Source organism: Prenolepis imparis, unplaced genomic scaffold (genome assembly GCF_030444845.1).
Source record: "Prenolepis imparis isolate NDT839.2.m4 unplaced genomic scaffold, iyPreImpa1.0 SCAF_5, whole genome shotgun sequence".
Classification (NCBI taxonomy): Eukaryota; Metazoa; Arthropoda; class Insecta; order Hymenoptera; family Formicidae; genus Prenolepis; species Prenolepis imparis.
Window position 1 is genome coordinate 15,741,174 of NW_028141163.1, and position 21,890 is coordinate 15,763,063.

At 31.1% G+C, this 21,890-nt stretch overlaps 3 protein-coding genes across 5 annotated transcripts in view; 2 read left to right on the plus strand and 1 right to left on the minus strand.

Annotated features, from left to right (window-relative positions):
* The first annotated feature begins 222 nt into the window (after positions 1-222).
* Noc2 (Nucleolar complex protein 2) overlaps positions 223-21,890 on the plus strand; it is a 39,179-nt gene continuing 17,511 nt past the window's right edge. Inside the window, exons 1-3 of the mRNA XM_083039297.1 lie at positions 223-677; positions 1,114-1,202; positions 1,312-1,353. The gene's annotated coding sequence lies outside the window, so the exon portion shown is untranslated. The remainder of the gene's footprint in view (positions 678-1,113; positions 1,203-1,311; positions 1,354-21,890) is intronic.
* On the minus strand, positions 1,274-20,073 carry LOC145936768 (cytochrome P450 4c3). 3 transcript variants are annotated; one of them, XM_083039299.1, is made up of 9 exons: positions 19,822-20,073; positions 16,816-17,135; positions 9,422-9,619; positions 7,251-7,433; positions 4,153-4,222; positions 3,927-4,053; positions 3,301-3,537; positions 2,866-3,028; positions 1,274-2,485 (listed from the first exon to the last, which is right to left on the minus strand). In XM_083039299.1, exons 2-9 carry the CDS (start codon positions 17,003-17,005, stop codon positions 2,145-2,147), a joined length of 1,509 nt encoding a protein of 502 aa, XP_082895425.1. In that variant the 5' UTR covers positions 17,006-17,135; positions 19,822-20,073; the 3' UTR covers positions 1,274-2,144. The 3 variants fall into 3 exon arrangements, with proteins under 3 accessions (XP_082895425.1, XP_082895426.1, XP_082895424.1); XM_083039300.1 differs by lacking the exon at positions 19,822-20,073 and adding an exon at positions 17,528-17,576; XM_083039298.1 differs by lacking the exon at positions 19,822-20,073 and having other exon boundaries at positions 16,816-17,512.
* Positions 4,640-7,257, plus strand: LOC145935982 (uncharacterized; the record flags this gene model as incomplete). The annotated part of the gene is made up of 5 exons (XM_083037828.1): positions 4,640-4,691; positions 4,862-5,073; positions 5,616-5,835; positions 6,076-6,274; positions 6,731-7,257. Coding segments are annotated over 5 exons (843 nt in total), but the record flags the coding sequence as incomplete, so codon positions are not given.

Genomic DNA, 21,890 nt, shown 5'->3' on the forward strand with positions numbered 1-21,890 from the left:
GTTGATATTGATTAAATTCTTTTAAACTTGAGAATTTTTAAAAATGAAAGATTATGTTCGGAAATCCGTCTGTCAAAGTGCAGAATTTGTTCGACCAATCGGAGACCAAGGATCTCTTTGTCCTGATTGGTCAATCGAGCGTTTCACCCTAGGTGACTATATTTTCGAACACAATCTAGACTGCTGCTGTTGCCCTCTAGTGTACTTTCGATTGTTCGATTCAACGTTCACGCGCTCATCGCCGGTTTGCAAGAGTACGAGTGCGAGTATTAATTAGTGTCTCTACATCGTTAATTATCATGTAAATCGTAAATCCGATCGCGTCGCGTGTATTTCTCATTGTACGACATCGTAATCGCGATCGCACGCGCGAAATTGATCTCGTCGGCCGTGAATCTCGCTCAACGTTCAGTCAGTCAACGTTCGTTCCTCCGAAATCGCGTGACGTCACAGCTCCGATTCGAGCTGCCGAAAGTTCGCGGTTCGCGCGCGCGAGTTTACGAGTAAAACCCGGGCGTCGCGATCGAAAAAAACGCGAGACGCGGAGTGCAAAGTGTTTCGAATAAGCTTCTACGAGGACAGTTCCCGACACAGAGGTCGATTTCCTACAGGAAAAATGGCGCCGACGAGGAATGCGGAGTACGCCGAGACCGGAGAAGGATAAGAATAGTCGAAATGTAAGTCGAATTATTTATTTTATTATTTATTGATAAAGCGATAGAACAATATACGCCTAATTACGTATTGACCAGATTTTGTGTCAAAATCAACTCAATATAGCGTGTTGCAGTCTTTTCAGACATTGAAATTTCTTAAATATCTTTCAAGGTTAGGTAATAATATTTAACGACTTCGGCCGAATGCGCGATCTACTTAGTTATTATACGCCTATGCATAGCATGTAAATCCGGTATTTGATGACGTATGTACGTGTGGTGTATATATGTATATCATTGTTTTCGCGCGATTATCTTGTTATTTACGGGGTGATAGTCGAGCAAGTATGTAGATCTGTGGCGTCGCGTTGTGGTTTTGGGGTGTGATTAGTGTACATAATCATAATTAGATATTTTTGCGAATGTGTGCTTAATTGTAAATAATTATTTTTGCTAGTGCGAATGCCATAAAGGAACGACCGCAGTGAAATAAGAGAGGAGAAGGAGCTCCAAAGCGGCATCAGGTGACGGTGGAACAATCGTAAGGTAAATAACTGATTTATTATTATTTGTAGAAAACTTAATAAAAACTAAATAAAAGAAAATTTTAATTTCACTTGCTTTTAAATTAAATATATTTGTGTATTGTTTACAGAAATCAACGCTGTGCTTCGACTTATACGAGGCTGTCGCACCGGTGAGTTTAAATATTATATATCATATATATATATATATATATACATTTATATATCACGTATATATATCTTCATAATTCTTTTTTTTCAATCACTCATCAGTCTTGCATATCTTTATCTCAACGTATCAAAAAATGTAATCGCTTATTCCTTTTTATTCTCATTATATGCATTGTCGATATTTACAACTTTTGCCACTATTGATAATGTATAATTTAGAATCGTATCTTTATTTATGGAATTACTGATAATTATTTAAAAAAGGAAAGAGAAAAAAACATATTTAGAAATGAAGTTAATATTTATTTTTTTTCTGAGCAGTGTATACATTGGATTATATTTCAAACAAATAAAAATATACAGACTCAGCTCTAGATATAACATTATATACATATATAATTATATATATATATATATATAAAATTTTTTTCACTGTAGACAGATTAAGAAGATATTTGCTTAATATAATAAGCGACGAATTTACTTTTTTATTGCTTTGCTCTTTTTTCTTTTTTTAACAATAAGCTCTTTAAAGTAAAGCGCAGACTTTCGGTCCTAAACTTTGGACCTAAGGTTAACATATTTATCTCTTTCATATTGCTATTTATTAATTGTATAATTGTACCCGCAAAAAACAAATTCTTTTATTATCGTATGTCGAGAGTCATTCTGAAAAGAAATCGATTTCGATGTTGATCGATTATATGTTGCTCGAAAGAGATCGGATATATATTTAAAAATTTTAAAGATTGGAAAGAATATCTCTCTTTTCCTTTCTTTTTTTTTCTCTCGCTCATCGCTCGCGTGGTGTTAATTTGAGACGAAGTCCGTTTGCATTGACCAGTACCAATTCTGATATAAAGCGCAATTGATCTTCTTTATCGAGAGCTTCCACGCGGAAAGTTCTTAGCACCGATAAAAGTGTCACTTTGATAACCAATGTGGCATATCTCCAGCCGATGCAATTTCGCGAGCCGGCACTGAAAGGGATGAAAGCGTAAAGTGGTAATTTGGGACTGTCCGGCAAGAAACGCTCCGGACGATAAGTATGCGGATCGGGAAAATGACGGTCATCACGATGCAGTAGATATGAATTGATGAGAACCGTCGAGCCTGGCGGGATTTGATTGCCCACTAGAAATGAGAAAGATAATTCGTATAAATAAGAAAAGTTCCCGTTTGCATTACGCGATTCTCAGTTACGTTTGCAATATTAATAGCTACACCTTAAAATCTGCTTGACAATTGTTCAGTGGAATAATATTTTACAAATGTTTCTTATTTACATCAATTAATTTAATTAATTTAATTAATTGATATTTCAATCAATTAATGTTATATGTCATAGATATATGATGTTATCTGTGATACATCTATAATATATAACGTCATATATCTATTGATATATAACATTAATTAATATGAATAATAACGCAGTGTAATATTATTAAATAATATTTTCTTGGAAACCGTGAAAAGAGATATTGATTTCTCGAAAAATAGGAGATATTTACTTAAATCGATCGGTTTATAAATCTGTCTCGCTATGAGCGGAGCTACTGGATATAATCTCCACTGCTCCTTAATACAGGCTTCCAGCCATGTTAATTTGTGGATGTTGTTTACTGTAAGTTCCGTCGTGCCCATTACATTGTCATATTCGTCTAGGATTTTTTCCTAAACAAAAGGTAAAAAAAGAGACATTGATGTTAAGTTAGCGTTAAAAATTTAACAGATAGAAGACATAAAAAGCACATTTATTTATTAATTAAATCTTCTGAAAATATACTATATATCCAATTTTTTTAAGTTTATACTAAGATTAAAAAATCATATCTCTCGCTCTCTCCCTCTTTCATAAATTATTATAAATATCTAAAGTCATTAAATTCCAATGAGAATTGTTAGAGTAAAATATCGCGGTGATAATGTAATACGAAAGGATATACCTGATACTCGGGATGCCGTCCCAATGCATAAAGCGACCAGGCTATGCTGGTGGCCATCGTGTCGTGTCCGGCGTACATGAAAGTATTGACTTCTTCACGAATATCTTCATCTGAAAGGACAGTTCCGTTGTGCGACATCTCAAGTAGCAAATCCAATAGAGCTTGTCTCTTATTCGTCGGTTCATTGTAGTTTCCGTCGCGTTTTAACTTCCATTCAGCCTTCCTCTGCGCGATTACCTGTTAATGAAACAATCCATATGTGTATCGAAAGCGGAAGTACTATAAATTAATTTTTTTACCGATCTGATGTGTGTAACGATGTAATTTATGATCGGAAAGTTTTGAGATCAAATTGTGTTAAAAAAAGAGATTCTATTTTTTCCTACATAGAAACGTGTTCTCTGAATTTGAAATTGAAACTGTAATCCAATTTGAAGTTTAGTGACCGACTTTGATTCCAAAATTGTAATAAAATAGTAATATATTGTGCTAAATCATCCCTATTCGTTGTTTTGATTCGCTGCGTGAGATCTCTCGCAAAACGAGCGATTCTAGCACAGTTGTTAGAAATAGCTATATAAAGCTCTTTAATCGTTCGGATTTATTTAACTTGGGATATTCATTACCTTGTCGACAAAGTTGTGAATAACGCGAAGCGAGTGCTCATGCTCTTTTCCTGCTTTAGTCAATTTGAAAATCTTATCATTGGATATCCATACATTCGTAAACCGCATCTGTACGATAGACGCCATTCTGAAAATTAAAACGTGTTTTCGCTAACGTTATATATCAACATTATATGAAATACGGAAAGAAATCTAAAAAACATAATTTCAAGGAAAAGACACTTACTTGTCCACAGCCTCGACATATTCATTCTTGGAATTTCTTTGAGCATTAAGTTTATAACCCATTGCAGATTCTGCAATAAAATTATTGAAAGCAACGTATAAGTTTGAATAAAAAATTTTGTTATTTATATGATTCTAATATATGATGAGATATGATTTGACAAACAATTGAACAATTTACTATTTTTTTTAATTAGCATGATATATGGTTAAATAATTATACGTAAGCTTTAAAAAAATTATTATAAAGATTGGGTTATTCTCTCTCTCATTTGCAACATTTAAAATTATAATATTATAAAGCAATATTATAAAGTAGTATGATGTACTTTCGTTGAAAATTAACGATAATTAATTGTGCGTAATAACATTGTGAATTATATAAATTATATCGTATATATTTCAAGGCCACTTCGTCAAAACATTTTAGAGCAATAGACAATCAAGGCACGTGATAATCGATTATTTATTCTTTTTCCTATTGCCATTCAAAATTCCGTGTATTACGATTAAGACAATCTAACAAGAACATCGAGAAACGTGAGAAAAATTGTTTGTTATTATATAAAAGTAAACTTCTACGAATATTTATTTTTTTTCTGAATATACATTATTTTACAAATGTGAATAAATGGCGGATTTAATTACAACATCTCATCGAGGTTTGGACAAGCTCGCCAAATTTACAGAGTTTAATTTACTCCATAAAGATGCACTATTTGGAGCAGAGCAAACGAGCGAAAAAAGCACCCGTTCGAATAACGAGAACTCTAATTTACACGATGATGGCGATGATTCGTTAATTTTAAAAACTTGTATTTCTAAGCCCAAGCAAAAGAAGGTTACTTCTGTGTCATCGATCTCACGATTATCTACTCCGCAAAGTCACAAGCCCAAAGTTAATCTAACAGATTTGACTAAAGTACGTGACTCTTTTGAACTTTATATTCTGAAAGAAATTTTCGGTTTTGTTGAATTATATAGTAGGTTATTTTGAGTTATACTTTTTTGATGAATTTGTGAAGAAAATGTAAAATAAAATGTAATGAATGTAGAGTAGAGTGCAAATAGACTTATTTAATTGAATATTAGCATCATTAATCTGTTTTCAACGTGTATTTTTGTTATTGGAAAGATTTTATTGTTTCGAAGAATTCTGTATTATTAAATCTATATACGCTTTATCTTAAAGTAAAAAAAATACTCTCTCTTATATTCTATCAATTAACTTTCTTTAACTTTTAATTAATTTTTAATTAAATTTTAATTGACTTTTAATTAACATTAAGATTGACAGATCTCAAAAAATATATACGACAGCCATATACATACGTGATTATAGTATAATAATTGAGATGGAAATTTCCATAAGAAATAAATAAAAAAAAAAAAAATACTACAAAGTTTAATTGAGCGATAGATCTGTGTATATCAAAAATTATATTTATACATAAATTCGTTTAGGTAAAAATATCTGCCTTGCTTTACGAGATAACAGAACGGACAAATCAATTGGCACAACCTCGATCTCGCGTAACAGAAACTGAAACTTCTCAAAAATCCTTGAAATATAGAATTCCAAAGCCGACGTCTCGTATATTTGAACTTGCGTGTCCAAAGATGAACCACTATTTATCAACAAAACCCATTAATCTTGTTTCACCAAATGCGCTTAAAGCGATCGGTTAGTAATTTATACGTTCCTAATTTAACAATCTTTTAAGCAGTTAATATTTAGATGATTTTTAATGAAAATAATTAATATAAGTATATTATCCAAAAAGAAAAAAGAAAATTTATAAATATAAAATAATGCGAATCTATATAGAAATAAATCATCCTGTGCGAAACAGACATTTATTAATTACAAGAGAAATCTGGATAATGAAATGTTAATTAAGCATTATCTTGTATTGCGTGACAGCTACGGAGCGGATAATCGAGTTATCGCAGCCGCGAAAAAATCGACATTTTAAGTCATCGATGCGAATACATCAATCATGCAATTTAAAAATTCGCGATTTATTGTCAAAGGAAATGAATCATACTGCCAAAGCGAAACGATTCGACTTATCAGGGAAAGATAAATCAGAAATGACGAAATTACTTCAAGGACTTTTTCGGTAGTATAATACTTAATTAATTTTCTAAATTTTTGGTAACATAATTATTTTTTTGCCATTATGACACAAATTACAAAGGTATACAGATGTACACACAAAATCTCGTTTACGATATCAAAATCAATGAAAAAGAGATGCGAAAGAGTTTTCTGCGAATCGCCTTGGGTATTGTTGCAAACAACATTTGCATATTCTAATATTGGAATTGCTGAAGGCCGTTGCGCGAATCTGTTGACACATTTTGCGTCGATTCCCTTCGATCGTTAATTTTTATCTCACATTTTCTTCGCACGCGTATTATTTTCTTAAGTATCATTTATTGCGACGAAAATGCTCCGCATAAATTCGTGTCAAATGAGAAAAATTATTAATCAAGATCAACTCGGCTGATGTGCAAAAATCTCTTTCGTCGTTAAAATTTAATTATAAGATTATATAACGCGAGATTTGCTTCAGCTCGACTTCGGACAACAATTGTGTCGCGAGAAGCATGCGGAAGAGATTAGAACGAGAAAATAAATTTGAAATATCGAAGAAAACGAAAAAACGAGAATCATCGTGTTGTCTTAATAATACGAACTCAGATAGAAGCATCGTTATCATTAATCTGGACTAGAAAAAGAATTCGCGATTTTGCGCTATTCGTAATCATGCAGATTTCGACGTTATAAGTTATAAATCGTCAAGGATAACAAAGAGCTGTCAATTAGCTAATGATTAAACTTTTATTTGACAAAAATACTTCACGCTTTAATTCCGCGATGTATATCTCTGAAAAAAATTAATTTTTTCTTTAACAATAAAACAACGAAAAATATACCCCGAATTGATATCAGAAAAGCGGTATTTCTTATTAGAAATAATGTTTATTCATAATGCGCGAAAAAATTGGTTATCGTATGTGTAGAATTAAAACAATTTTGAAATTAGATTTATTAAATTACCGGATCAGAACAAAGCAATCATATCAACTTACCGCATATAATATCTAGGGCGGCGCGTTTTACATAGGGAACCACATCGAAGCATCGGTTTGTTTCTTTTTTGAGACAGGAAATTAAAACACTCGCCTCTTCTTTCGTAGTCTTAAAGTATGCTTCGAGAAGACCGCTGTGGAAGGTCGGCGTCAGCAGCTTCCTGCGAAAGTGCCATTTTCCACCTAAAAAGAGAATATATAATTTTAGTTAATTTTACATATTGGATGATATTGATTATAATATATTATATTATTAAAGAATACATATTAAAGAACACGATTATGATGACTGTTCAAGGATGCAATTGATGTGCCCGAGATTTATTTTTTAAGACATGACATTGACATTGAATTACATCATCGCGACTTCAGAAATTATGCAATAAAAGTGTAAAACAACAAAATGTCAACATTTTATGCGAGAGTAGAATTAACGGAAAGTCTTTGCGATAAATCAAGAAAAAAATATTATTTTTCCAGAGAAAAGGAATTAAATTTCCAAGATCTGGAGAAACACTATCGTATGCGAGATTTATTATAAAAATAATTTGGAACAAATTAAAAACTTATTAGCGTATATAGTAATTATGCACATACCAAACACTCATATTTTTCGGCAAGAATACACGATATCGGCAAGAATACGTGACATCAGCAAGGTTCAGAAGTGCCCATTGAAATTTAAATAGAAAAAGATATCTTAAAAACTTACACATTGTAGCTAAATTTAGACGGGTTAAGAGAAGGTTGTAAGATTAAATATTTTAATCTCTGGAAATTTTTTTTAGATATTTAAATATCTTCAAAGAGCACCATGTAGTAACATTGTAGATACACTTGTCCTCAATCGATAATCGTATAAAAGATCTGTTTTAAAATAGATCTCGATCCCGCTTATCTCCTCGGTCTGTCCTATTGTAAGTTCTATTTGAACGCAAATTCAATTCAACATTGCAACATCCACATATCGAAATTTCGCAACACTGTTTAAACGAAATGTAGTCTTATCATTTGTTACCAATGATAGACCATCGATGTGTGTGGCACGTTTGAGACCCAACGTGACCTGTACATTCGTCAAGTACAGTTTTAAGTGAAAATTGTGCGTTTTTAATTAAAGATTTATGAAATACAATTTAATATTACTTTGGTTTTATGAAACTTTAAACATTAATTTAAAGATTGAGCTCCAATTTATAACTTGAATTTAAACTTCTAAATTCCGAATAAATATTTTTTTTTTTTTTTTTTTAGTTTTTTACTTAAATCTTTTATCTCTAGGAGATATACTAAGATATGGTAATTATTAAATATAATCTAGTCCGAATAATCTGCTTTAGAAAGCAGACGTGCTTAACATGGTTTTAGACACCATTGTTATGAAAAATTATTTTAAAAAGATATCCTATATTTGGTCCGTACAAATCTGCTTTTTACGACTTGTCTCAGGCTGACAGAGTCTAGTGTAGAAGAAACCAATTCTATATGTAATTTAAACATGTTATTTAGAAATTAATTTAGAGATTGGCAACTCTGAGTCGATTTTTGCTCATCTCGTATTCATGTATTTGAATAAAACAATTTGGATATTTCTTATAATTTTTTTTTTATAATAGATAGCTGTATTCGCGCACGCATGGCTGATCACACAAACGCTATGAATATCTAATTTATTTTAATTATTTTTAAAGCCGGTAATAACATTCTTATAGTTAAAAATCATGCTGATGTTTGCATGTGATGTTTCTTCAGATCTTGCGCATTCAAAAATCCTTGGTAGCAATCTCCTTTTATCTTATAGTATTGTTTCATGCAATTTCATTATCTATATATTTATTCCTATAGCTCCTACAACTCATATAATATTCAGTTGTATTTGATATAAATTTATACGCGGACCGTTCAGCAATGGAAATATACGCGGCTTGATTTATAAATAAATCAAGATTCACTGCACATTATCTGTCACATCTCTAGTAATATTGTATGCAAATGACGTATGCAAATAACAACGTGATTCTAAGCTCCAATAAATGATAGGATATTTAGATCCGATCATGTTTTCGGTGTGGATGACAATTATTAATCTTTATTGCCGTTCCAATATGATGTTGAGTTGATTAATATTTACACATATATACTGCAATTATATATACAATTCAATCACTTACCAGTGCTGGTCACCAGACCGGTACCAAGCCACGGCTTCAAATATTGATACTCGAGACTTTTGTCGATGTGTACGCTGCTACTAAGCAGAGGTTGCACTGTCTCTACTCTGTAGAGAAAGATGAAAGGCCGCAGGCCAACCCAAACCAAATAAATGTCGCCAAACTCGCGAGCCCATTTTACCAATTTCTGAAAAAAATCTGCAAAAAAAAACGAATTATTAAATTTTAGACGTAAAATTATATTCTAAGAAATACAAGAATGCTGTATTCTATTCTACTAAAAATAGAGAAGTCAAAAAGTTCAACAAAATTTATTTTCGGTTTTTTGAATTATTTTTGCAGTTTTTTTGCACAATTTAAGTCGTTATATTACTCTTGCGTTTATTGACTTGTGTGTCCCGTACAGAAATATTAAAAATTAAAATATTATTATAATAATATAATTATTATAATATAAATGCATAATATAAAAAAAATTTATGGAAATATGTGAGATACGATATACACCTATTCACGGATTAATTCTGCAATGCATGATTTTTAAAAATTTCTTATTAAAATAATTTTTTATTAAATAACGTTTTAATATAAAATTTTAATTACTATATTTTAACGAAACTATATGCATACTATACTATGGAACAAGAAAACTTGTTCACATATTTCTTTTGTACGAAAAGTTTCTTTCAAGACACAATTATCTTGTTAAGATGCATATTTTCGAGAATACACATTCTCAAAAATACTCGAAGATAATTTGACGACATTTTATTTTGCGAGAGAATAAATATTTGATGCATATTGCTCGTTAGTGCATCTACGACGTTTTTACGAGGATCACAGCCTGAGTTATTCACAATCAATTACTTTCGCGGTCACTGACCGCGACACGTGCAGATAGACCTTGTGCAACTTTGTGCCCGATCAATTATCGTGTCGTTATTGTAGTTCTAGGTCCGCTCTATGTCCCACGTTGATGCGAATTATATCAGTCTCTGTAAGAGCGAAAATAAAAGCCTTAGCGATAAAAAAAGAAACAGAACGTGAACGTAATGTAATATGATGAAAGAATAGCAAACAATAATTCAATTTTATCAAATATTTATTAGAAAAGGAAAATTAAATTACAAAATAATTTGTTTAAAAAAGATAATATATAGAGAAATGATACGGTAATCAAATGGGGTTGGTTTTATTATCTAAAGCGGATATGTCGTTCATATTATTTTTAAAGTAAGAAAAAAGAAAGAAAAATAAATATTGCTTTAAAAAATAACAGCAAATTAAGATAAGCTAGAAAGTTTAAAAAATGAAATAACAATTAAGTCCTATAATGCTTTATATTATATAATCTTTATCTACACATTGGTCTTATATACATATATATAATTATAATATTTTTTGAGAAAACTTATCTCTTTGTATTAATTATAAGTATATAATTTGCAATATATAAAATATATTTCTATGTTCGATTAAAATGATAATCTGTATGGCAGGTGTAGTTTGTTTCGACAAGATGAAAAAGAAATGAGATGAGATTATTTATCTTTTTTGAATGGCATGTTGAAAGAGGAAAAAGCTGTGTGTGTATGTGTGTGGGGTAGAAACAGACAAATAAAAAAAAGGAAGAAGAGAAAAAGAGAGATAGGGAATTAAGAAAGAGTATCAAGCCGATGTAGTGGAGAAATCGCGCTGCACGTGCGAGTTGGCACGAGAGATCGGACGTTGACCGGTCAACATGTATATTTGCACCACACATGGATGATAGATGAATGTAGAAAGTAAGAGAAAGAGATGGAGACCGAGACAAAGAGAGAGAAAGAGAGAGATATTGCTCTGGAAAAGAATGAAAGGCTCTGTCCTTGGCAAGCGTGCAACGAGACGCTAGGCGTCCTTCGAACGATAGTGAATTTTTGACAGCTTATTTTAGGAGCCTATTTTAGGAATGCCGGACATGCGTTTCCCCCCCGCTCTTCTCTAAAGGCTACGTCGCGAATTTGAACGAAGAATAAATATGACATAACGCGCGAATGTATTATGCATAAAATAAAGAGGGTCCGGTTTTGCGCGACAATTCGAACCGGTATTTTTTTGGCATGAAGGAACATATAGAATCGTATTTTGTTTACTGCTATTTTTATTTTAATGAATATTGCATATATGGCGAACTGAGATTTATTTTTTTTAAATAACTTTTCGCGTATTATATAAAGATAAAGAATTGAATTTATGTATAAGAATTTTGAAATTAAAAATAAATGATATTTTTTTTAATTTTCAAACAATTTTCATTATTTACACACTTTTATTGTTTATTTATTTTATTTTATTGGAAATTTTTTAATCTCTCTTTCTCTATTTTTTTCTTATTATCGCTATATAATACAATATTATTATCTATATAAAATTATATTAGACTTTAAACTAGCATATAGAAACTAAAGGCCAATTAGTTCAACTCTCAATAACAATTTTTTTATCAGTCTGGTATAAACTGAATAGGAAGAGGGATAGTCATCGATTTCGAGCCGAATTTTTTTAGAAGCACACAATAAGCGAAAATAAATTAAAAAAGGAAAAATAACAATTAGCAGGATTGCAAACAGATCGGCAATGTAGGCTAAGATTTTATCGCTTTAAATAAACGATATAATTATCCTACTTCCTAATTGCAAAACATAAGAATCAATGACCTTTTAGCAATATATATTCATGCAAAGCGTGCTTCAAGTGCGCCTCGCTTTTTGTGCCGGTCCAATTAATTGCCACGTGTATCATAGAGCACGCGCAGCATCAAAAGTATTCAGATTCTATTCTCTTCTCGCGGACGTCTGATTCGGAGTCATTCTCCGGCAACCGAAGATCAACCGCGAGAAATCTCAAGTACTGGAGTCTGCATCTTTTCTTTAATCTGATGCCTTATCCTGCCTGCATAAATGCTTTCTCTTTTTATTCTCTCTCCGGAACGAAAGGAGAATACATAACACTGCTGCCTGTATAAAATCGCGTGTAATTATACGCTGCCACTCATTGTCAGACCACTTGAACGACCTCGACCCGCTTCTTTTTCTTTTTTTTTCTTCGTTTCTTTACGCGAGCGGAGTCGATTACCATTCGTGAATTGAGGTGGATCTCGCGAATCATTCTTTTCTTTTTTTCCCCTCATTTTCTTCGTCTCCTGTCGCGCGGGTGTGTCTACGCGCGAAATTATTTGTCTTTCATTATACTTTCATTATAATAATCAATTTGATTATCTTAACAAATTTTTGTATGATGTATAATATACATATATTACAATTATATTTTATACTTTATATATTCGGTTATCTGTTGATTTCATTTTGCATGAGCAATCTTAAATTGAAATAAAATTAAAATATACGCGGATGAATAAAACGTACGAGGATAAATCTCGTCTAACTTTTTTTACGATGTAAAAAATCTATTTACTGCGAATAAAAATAGCTATCATTATACGAACTTTATTGTCGAAAAAACTTATTTATCTATCTTAAAGCTAAAAGGATCACTCTTTATATACAAGATTTGCCCTAAAGGTGTTGTATTTTTTTTCATAAATTTCCGTTCTACCGACTATCGGAAGTCTACTGGTGCTTTATTGCCAAAAATGTATGCATATTTGAGAAATACGAATCGAGATAAATCCAAGTATTTTCGTTGATTGATCGAAAAGTAATTCAATGATTTTAGTGGCCTTATAATTTTGTATAAATGATATAAAAACCATAATATTGAAAAATATAGATTTTTTTCTGCCAAATAATTTCGCGTCACTACGAAAAGTTTCGATTCAGTCTCATTGCATTTGAATCGAATATCATTTGACTTTAATATAATAGAAATCGAGATTATTTAGAAAGAGTCGTGTAGGCATTCTATCGAGGCCAATCGCCTCGCGCAAACAAAATCACGGCACGTGTCTATATTCAATATTACAGAATTACCCGTGTGAAATTTTTAAACGTCATAAGAAATCATTATGCTATTTTGAACAGCCATGCAGATGCATGGATTTCTGAAAACTCATATCATTTCGACCTATTAATCGATTCGAGAGTTTATTTTCATTAAAGAGAGAGAGAAAGTAAAAGAAATAAAGAACACACATTTAGGAATTATTTTTAGAATTCCAAATTTCCGAATTAAAATCATCACATACTATGTTATACGTGATGACGTTCCGTGTTTAATCAAGTTACACTCTTGTCTGCTAATCACTTGCTAATCAGCATGTTACTATTAGGCACGCAAAACAGTAGCTAAAAATATAAAGTATAAATTAATTGACACCTTATCTCTCGACCAAACTGGCAGTATATTTATTAAGAAAATCACAACGTTTCGACCTTTATATTTGGTTCTTATCAAGTGATCTGTACAACGATATATTATATCAATAATGAGGAATTAACAAATGAAATAATTAATTTACATATGTTTTTTATTTTTATATCGCTAGTAAATTAATCAACAGGGTAGTTAAATTAATCGACCACACTAGCCAATGAATTTGTCTAAGTTATTACTTTATCGACCATATGGTTGTGGTCTTAAAGTACAACCATATGGTCGATAAAGTAATAACTTAGACAAATTCATTGGCTAGTGTGGTCGATTAATTTAACTACCCTGTTAATTAATTTACACTTACATAGTTCCTTAAAGTTATACACTTATGTCATATTGATACGCGTCATGCTAGACAGACAGTTTATTGCCGACTAAACGACCTTTATTATTTTGTCATAGATATTATTAAGATTTTCAATGTCCTTATGTAAATTTATTGTGTTGTTATTTTTCTTTATATAAAACATCTCAGCAATCTCTCTTTTTCTTATATGTTTTTCGTTATGTAAAATGTTTGGGTTAGACCAATCGAAGTCATGGTTAAAATCAATCCTATGCTTACTCACCACTGAAAGATTACTGCTGTGAAGTTTTATATTATTTGAATGTTCTTTAATTCGCGTTACATAATTGCCTTTTTGTCTGTCCTATGTATGAGGCGCTGCAATCCTTACAATTTATTTTATAGACTATTTCCGTTTTTTCCTGAATAGGTAGGATATCTTTCCCCAGTTTTATTAAACGATTTAATTTCTTTGGCCGATCGTTTTAAAATTCTGATAAATATTATTTAGGCCTTTTACGAAGGGGAGCGAAATAGTATTAGTAATTTCCCGTTTCTCCTGATTGTTACTAGCGTCATTTGTTAAGCGATTGTCCAAGGTATGCAGTCTTTTGTGAACAAACCGATTTATGAATTGTTCAGGAAAGCAATTGTTTGTCAATATTCGTTTAACAATTTCAATATTATTATGGTGAAATTTTTTGTCTGCTAGTAAAATTGCATGATCGACTAAGTTAAAAATCGTATTCATTTTATACTTGAGAGGATGATTTGAGTAGAAATTTATGTATCTATCTGAGCTCGTAGGCTTTCGATACCAATTGGTAACCAATATCTATGACAAAATAATAAAGGTCGTTTACTGCTGTGCAGTCGGCAATAAACTGTCTGTCTAGCATGACGCGTATCAATATGACATAAGTGTATAACTTTAAGGAACTATGTAAGTGTAAATTAATTATTTCATTTGTTAATTCCTCATTATTGATATAATATATCGTTGTACAGATCACTTGATAAGGACCAAATATAGAGGTCGAAACGTTGTGATTTTCTTAATAAATATACTGCCAGTTTGGTCGAGAGATAAGGTGTCAATTAATTTGTTTTTATATTACTGGTGATTCTGATTTAACATACTACCATACCTATTGAATATAAAGTATATTATGATTTAATGTAACGTGTTTTGCCGCAATGACAAGACAAATGCGATTAATTGCACTTAATCATAATCAGCTGCGCGATTATCGAACACGTTATGTCATAATGATATAAAAAAATAAAAATAAATTAAATTCCATTTCAACCGTGATACACATATATGTGTACATATATGTAATATATATGTTACAAGTGTCATATATAGAATATATGAATACTAAGTATATTTTTTGATATAATGTTAATAACAGCTTTTTTTTATTTTAAATAAACAAATGCTTATTTCTGTATAATTAATTATTGTTTATTTGATTAATTAGAACTGAAAAGTTTTGCTGTTTGCAGAATGAAAGAAAGAGACAGAGAAAGGGACGAGATAAATTCTTAAAAGCATAATAGATAAAAGTCTAAAATGATTAAAAAGTCATATCCCCATATCTTTCATATCTCTTGACGTCTTTATAAATATTTTATTCCGAAGATAGAATATGTTGACATTTATTTAAATTAGATTAGTAAAATAATATTTGCGTTTACTTTGGTCTCCTGACTTCAACATTTTGCAAAATGCGTCACGATTATATTTGTAATAAAAGAATTCTTTACATAAAAAAAGAACAAATATACATTATGTCATGTTTCAATAGATATTAATTGCTTTTCAAAAGTGACACTGTCCTATTCAACATAAAAAAAGAACTAAACTAATCTATAGGTATTGAGATATTTAGATATTCTGGATATTCGTAAATGATCAAAGATCAAATAATTCTGCAACGCAGAATATTTTATTTTATTTTAGTTTAATCTTATCTTTCTATACATAAATATTTATTAATGAAAGCTTCTTCTGTGAGTTTTGAATCCAAACGTACGAAGAATTTAGTTTGCAAAATTCTGCTAACTATTTTATATAAAATGTTTTTCTCAGTAATTACATATTGTACAAAAAAATTTAATATATGAAAGTTGTGTTAGACAATTTAGGCAAAGTTTTGTATACAAATATAAAATTCATACAAAATATTGTATTAAATATGTCATATAGAATATTTTTTATGTTATTCATTCTAGTTATCTTTTCTCTTTCTCTCTTTCTCTCTCCTTAGTTGAAGAGTAATACATGAATAACAATACGAAAAGGCTCTATATAAATATAAAAATTCAGATAGGAAATGTGTGCGTGGACAATGATATATAAAACAACCAAAACACATATGTATGCCATGACATCAGTGATACAAAATAGTTTTTGACCAAAATACTTTCTGCGTCTGGCTCTTATTAGCTCATTTCCTACTTGAACTTTAGAAGAATAATATTGTTTTGGTTATACACAGCTTCTTCATAACAATATCTTTTTTATATGGCATATGCACGATTAAAATAAGAACGATATCGTAATGCGAACATCGCATTTACATTCACTTTTAACAAAGTTGTTATGTGTTCTATCCGGCTCGTCAGTGATGACGGTATGTTATATTATCATGCATACAAAATATAGATACACACGTGGTCGTCAACGCGATATTCCTGTAATTTTTAATATGCCGAAATTGCAAGGGCTTACCTTCTTGCGAACAATTGAGCTGATAAGCGTTACCAATGATAGGCAGCGCTCTGGGATAGGGCACCTTCCTCAAGGCATACAAAAATTTTCCTCGTTGTACCAGTAGAATCAACAGGAATGATAGTAGACAGAAGGAGAGAAAGACAGTCATCCAAGATCCTCCTGCCAAAAGGCTCGACGCAGCAATCATGATAAGTGTTGTGATCGGCACTCTCGATTGTCTTCTGCCGATGCTTCCTTGATATAATATTGGTTTTCTTTTTCACGCAGCAAAAGGACTGCGATGCAAAATTTTTCAAGTCTTTCCGCCAGATCTAACACTAAGAAAAATGCAACACTTTTATCCCGAGATTTTCTTTAGAAAAGATTAGGATTACGTCGAAAGGATCAATCCGGGACTCTTATTTTTCGCGATAAGATTGAAGTTTTTTTTCTCGCCGCGAGATCTAGTCGAGAGATTCGATCCTAGCGCGAAGACGTTCAATACTATTCTGCGAGAAAGACACGAGCTAGGTGTGAGCGCGGCTCAAAGGAAGCGAAAGGTGACGATCTTGCGCGAAGTTCATCAGAGAAGGCGAGAGAGAGAGAGAGAGAGAGAGAACGAGACAGAAAAAAAGAAAGAGAAAAAGAGAGAGAGAGGCGTCACAAGAGCTTAAGGAAAAAATCGATTTCTCAATCGCGAACGAATCGAATGGATACACCAAACTACTACCGCGCGCTGCAACGTCGTGTCACGCGGTGGTCCCTGCGGTTATAAGTTTATAATGCATGATCGGACGACAGAGTTGCCCTTATATATACTACCGGAATGCCCGGTGGTAGCAGACGATCAGTATGGCTAGCTTCTTCACCAATAGAGTGGGATACATATGTGTGTGTGCGTATTTATATGTATGTGTGTTTCTGAATGTGTATGCATGTGAGAGACATATATTCACACACGTGTCTCTCCGACTCTAGTGTGCGTTTATGTACATGTGCACGCGTGTATAAACATATTGAAAGAGGAGAAGCGAGCTCACACCACCGCGGTGGTTGTGTTAATTTACATTATTCGCGATACTCGCTGATTTCGCGGACAGAACATTCCGCGCCGATGTGGTACATCGGAGATGATGACCGCGGGAGAAGAAATTTCTTTTGTCCTATTTTTCGAAAGAGATGAATTTATATCATCAGATCATCACATCAATGTGATAACGAAACGAAATTTTTTGACATAACATGTGTAACAATACAAGTTTGTATATGTCATCTGCATGTATCGCAAAGGTCTCGCAATATCTTGTATGGTGATCTTCTTTTTCTATTGTATAGATGTCTGTCTCTCGAGATATACGCTATTTTTCAATGACACCAATGAAATGCAACGATAATTCATTTTTATTCAAAAATATAGATTAGAAAATTGTATTGATAAAATTATTAGATTTTTTTGTTAGATTATTACTAGAAATTATTAAATTATTATTGATATTTTTCTTACATTATACATCTATTATTATATATCTATTTATTATATAAGTTTGAAAAAGCAGCTCTCGCCTTTTTCGAAAGATCTCTCTTACGGAAAGAAAAGAAGTTATCAAAATAAGACCAAAATTACTTGGTAAATTTAATACACAGCATGAACGAAGACACGTAACGATTGCGAAACTCGAAAGTGAATGCGACTTCACATAATTACGTTATATTTGCGTACACGTGTTGTGTACGCATGATATTTATATCTTGTAAAATTTAGGTCAATTTTTTTACTTTACGTGAAAAACAAAAGTTTTTCATACATGTTACAATTTATTAAGAAGATAATAAAATGATACTAGGAAGAGAAAAATAAGATGTGTATTCTTGTTGATACGTGTCGTATTTAATTAATCTCTGTATCTAATATGTATTTTACGAGATAATCGTAAGGAAAATAACAGATTGCTATTATAATCGAAGCCAGAAAATGCTCTCCACGTGCGATGCTATTTCATCATTATCCTTTAAATATCAAGATAATCGGAAGATAGCATTTGACATTGGAGGACTAGACCGTGAATCTGTGTTTACTGTTGATTTATCCTAAACGCTTTATCGCCGCGACAAAACCTAGTAAATAATTATTTAATGACGACACACGTCGTATGTGTCATACACGTCGTGGCGTGTGTTTTAGTAGACCACGTAAATATTAGGATTCTGACACGTAGATTAATAGTTTGTTAATGTTTTTTTTATTTGTTATGATTCACCCCCAGCAGCTGAACATTTGGCATATATATTCAGAGATCTAATTAATTTTGAAAATTGAAAAATAAAATTGATTGATTGAGAAACTATGGATTTATCTACCGAAGAGACATTTCTAAATTAATTAATTATGCATGCTATATAAACAAAATAATATTGATGACAAAATTCGAGAATTTTTTGATAACGTTACGATTGACATTAAAATATTGACAAAGAAAAAAACAAATAGAAAGATATTTTCTTTGAGTAGATTATTTTATTTATTTTGTGAAATAGCGGATGTTTTTGCATAAGCGTTTGTCGCAATATAAGTTACATAAGAGAGAGAGAAAGAGAGAGGGGGGGGGGGAGAGTAAGAGAGAATCATATTTCCCATTACATCAATTAAGTGAGTGATTCCATTAGTATCTTGAATTTTCATATATTTTTAATCTGTCATTCTAACATCGTATATTATCAGAGTCTATTGCTGGATGGATATATATATATACATATATACATCTATTAATAGACTTTGACAATATACGATGTTAGAATGACAGATTAAAAATATATGATAGATGGATATTATATATATCTCCATCTATATCGTTATTATATTGAAATTTATAATGAAACTTTTGTCAAAATAAGAATTATTTCTAGAAATGTTAATGAAGAGACCGAATGACGGAATTTGTATTCCGAAATTATTCTTTATTTTATGTATTTTTTACTCGAATAACGATGTTATATATATATATATATATATATATATATACTTACAATTGATCTGTCCAATTATCTACTTGATGCAAAAATAAGTGTCCTCGCCTAGTCTAGGTATTAACCGATCACTTAATTAACATTGATTCTTTTACATTACGAATAACTTCAACCCCTAACCATCTCGATATATCTTCTTATTTATCTGTTTGATTTCGATTGAAATACGTAACATTGTGTTTCTACAACAGTTTTTACATTCACATTGGAGCACGTATAATGATAGTATGTGTATTACACGTCGACTGACTTTATCACTAAATGCAGTCGTCTTTTATCCAAGTTGCTTTGCCTTATATACATATATATATATATAAAGAGAGAGAGAGAGCTTCTTATCTTTCCATACGTACTGTTTGCTCACACTTGTGCTTTTTTTTTAACTTTCGGATTTTTGGGAAAGTTTAGCCTTCGGCATCTCTATATAAACGATTTTCACTCTAATATCGAATCTTTGATCGACGAACATTCCCTTATCGATACGCGCGCTTTCTCTTCATTGTCTTCTTCACTTTCATTCTAATCAATTCGCCAGACATCAACAAATCGATGACCCCATCACCGCGAAATTCTTAATGACGTTCGCTTTTGCTCGGGAAGCATGCCGGAAAGCATCATTTATGACGTCATCGACGGTGATTGTCTATCGCCACGTGCCGCATATAAACGATACAAGAGACACGTGGATATATATAATAATCAAAGCACAATTTAAAAATGCTCTCGTCGATTTTCTGTTTAAGGCCTTCTGTTTCAAGACTATCTGAGTTTGCCCTCTCTAAATTTCGATCATTAATTGATTTACATGCGATTTATTATTTTACCTATACGATCGCGGATACTAGTCACGTGTGTGAGTGTTAAATTACTTAATTCTCTGCAGAGTATTGACTGATTACATGTGTCTTTTGACTAAGATTCGTGACATTAAATAAATGTATTTAAGCTTATATCTTTGTTTAGATAATTAAATAATAACTCTATTGAGGGATTATTTAATTTTAACCGAATTATTTATGCCTTGCAAAATTATTTGTTATAAATCATTTATTTATTATAAATTATTAATTATTGTGAACAAAATTATGAGTTATTAATTTAATTGCGAGATTTTAATTCTTATTTTAATACTAATTTAACCGCGAAATAAAATTTTCATAAGAAAGATAAAATTTACTTTTGTAAAATAAAATTTTTGATATGCAACTTGAGAAACTTTGTGGAGTTATTCAAAAATGAGAATATTCAATAATAATTAATGTAATAGTGTATTACCGATTTTATCGATTTTTTAAAAAACCAGATAAAAAAATTCCTGTTTATTAAATTTTTTAAACAGATTTCTTTAATCTTTTTCTACGATTACAATTTACTAAACTATACTTATTTTAAAGAATCTATGCAGCCAATTGTGCAATTTATTATAATTATTTATTTTATTATATTTTTTAAATAACTTGATAAGTAAAAATAATAATGAAAAAGCTCCGGTTATTTGCTGGTTAGTTGTCACTTGTCACATTATCGTTGAAATGCGTCACACTATATTTAAATATATCATATAGTTGGCATTCTCTTTTAATCTCTCTCTCTCTCTCTCTCTCTCTCTCTTTTTTTTTTACATCAGGAAAACTTTAAAGTCTAGAAAGAAATAAAAATGAATTTGAATTCCAGATTTATTATCATAATTATGCGAGACACTCATTTATCTCGTCACATAATAATCAATATTGCTATCTTCTTTACGTTAATAACAAGGATGCACGTAACTAAGATAATATATATATCAATCGCTATCAATTTAATCATTGAGGATATCGATTCGATAACACTTGTAAAAAGAAAAAGAGAGAGAGAGAATTAAATTTTATATAAATTTTACATCTGTATGTATACATATATATGCCTATATAAATATCGGTCACGTTCAATATATATACGTTTCAATAAAATATATATATATATATATATATATATATATATATATATCTTGTTTCTTTTAGCGTCGAAATTTTATTTTATACAATAGAAAAGTTTTTTTATTGAATTGAAATATATGTTGAAATATA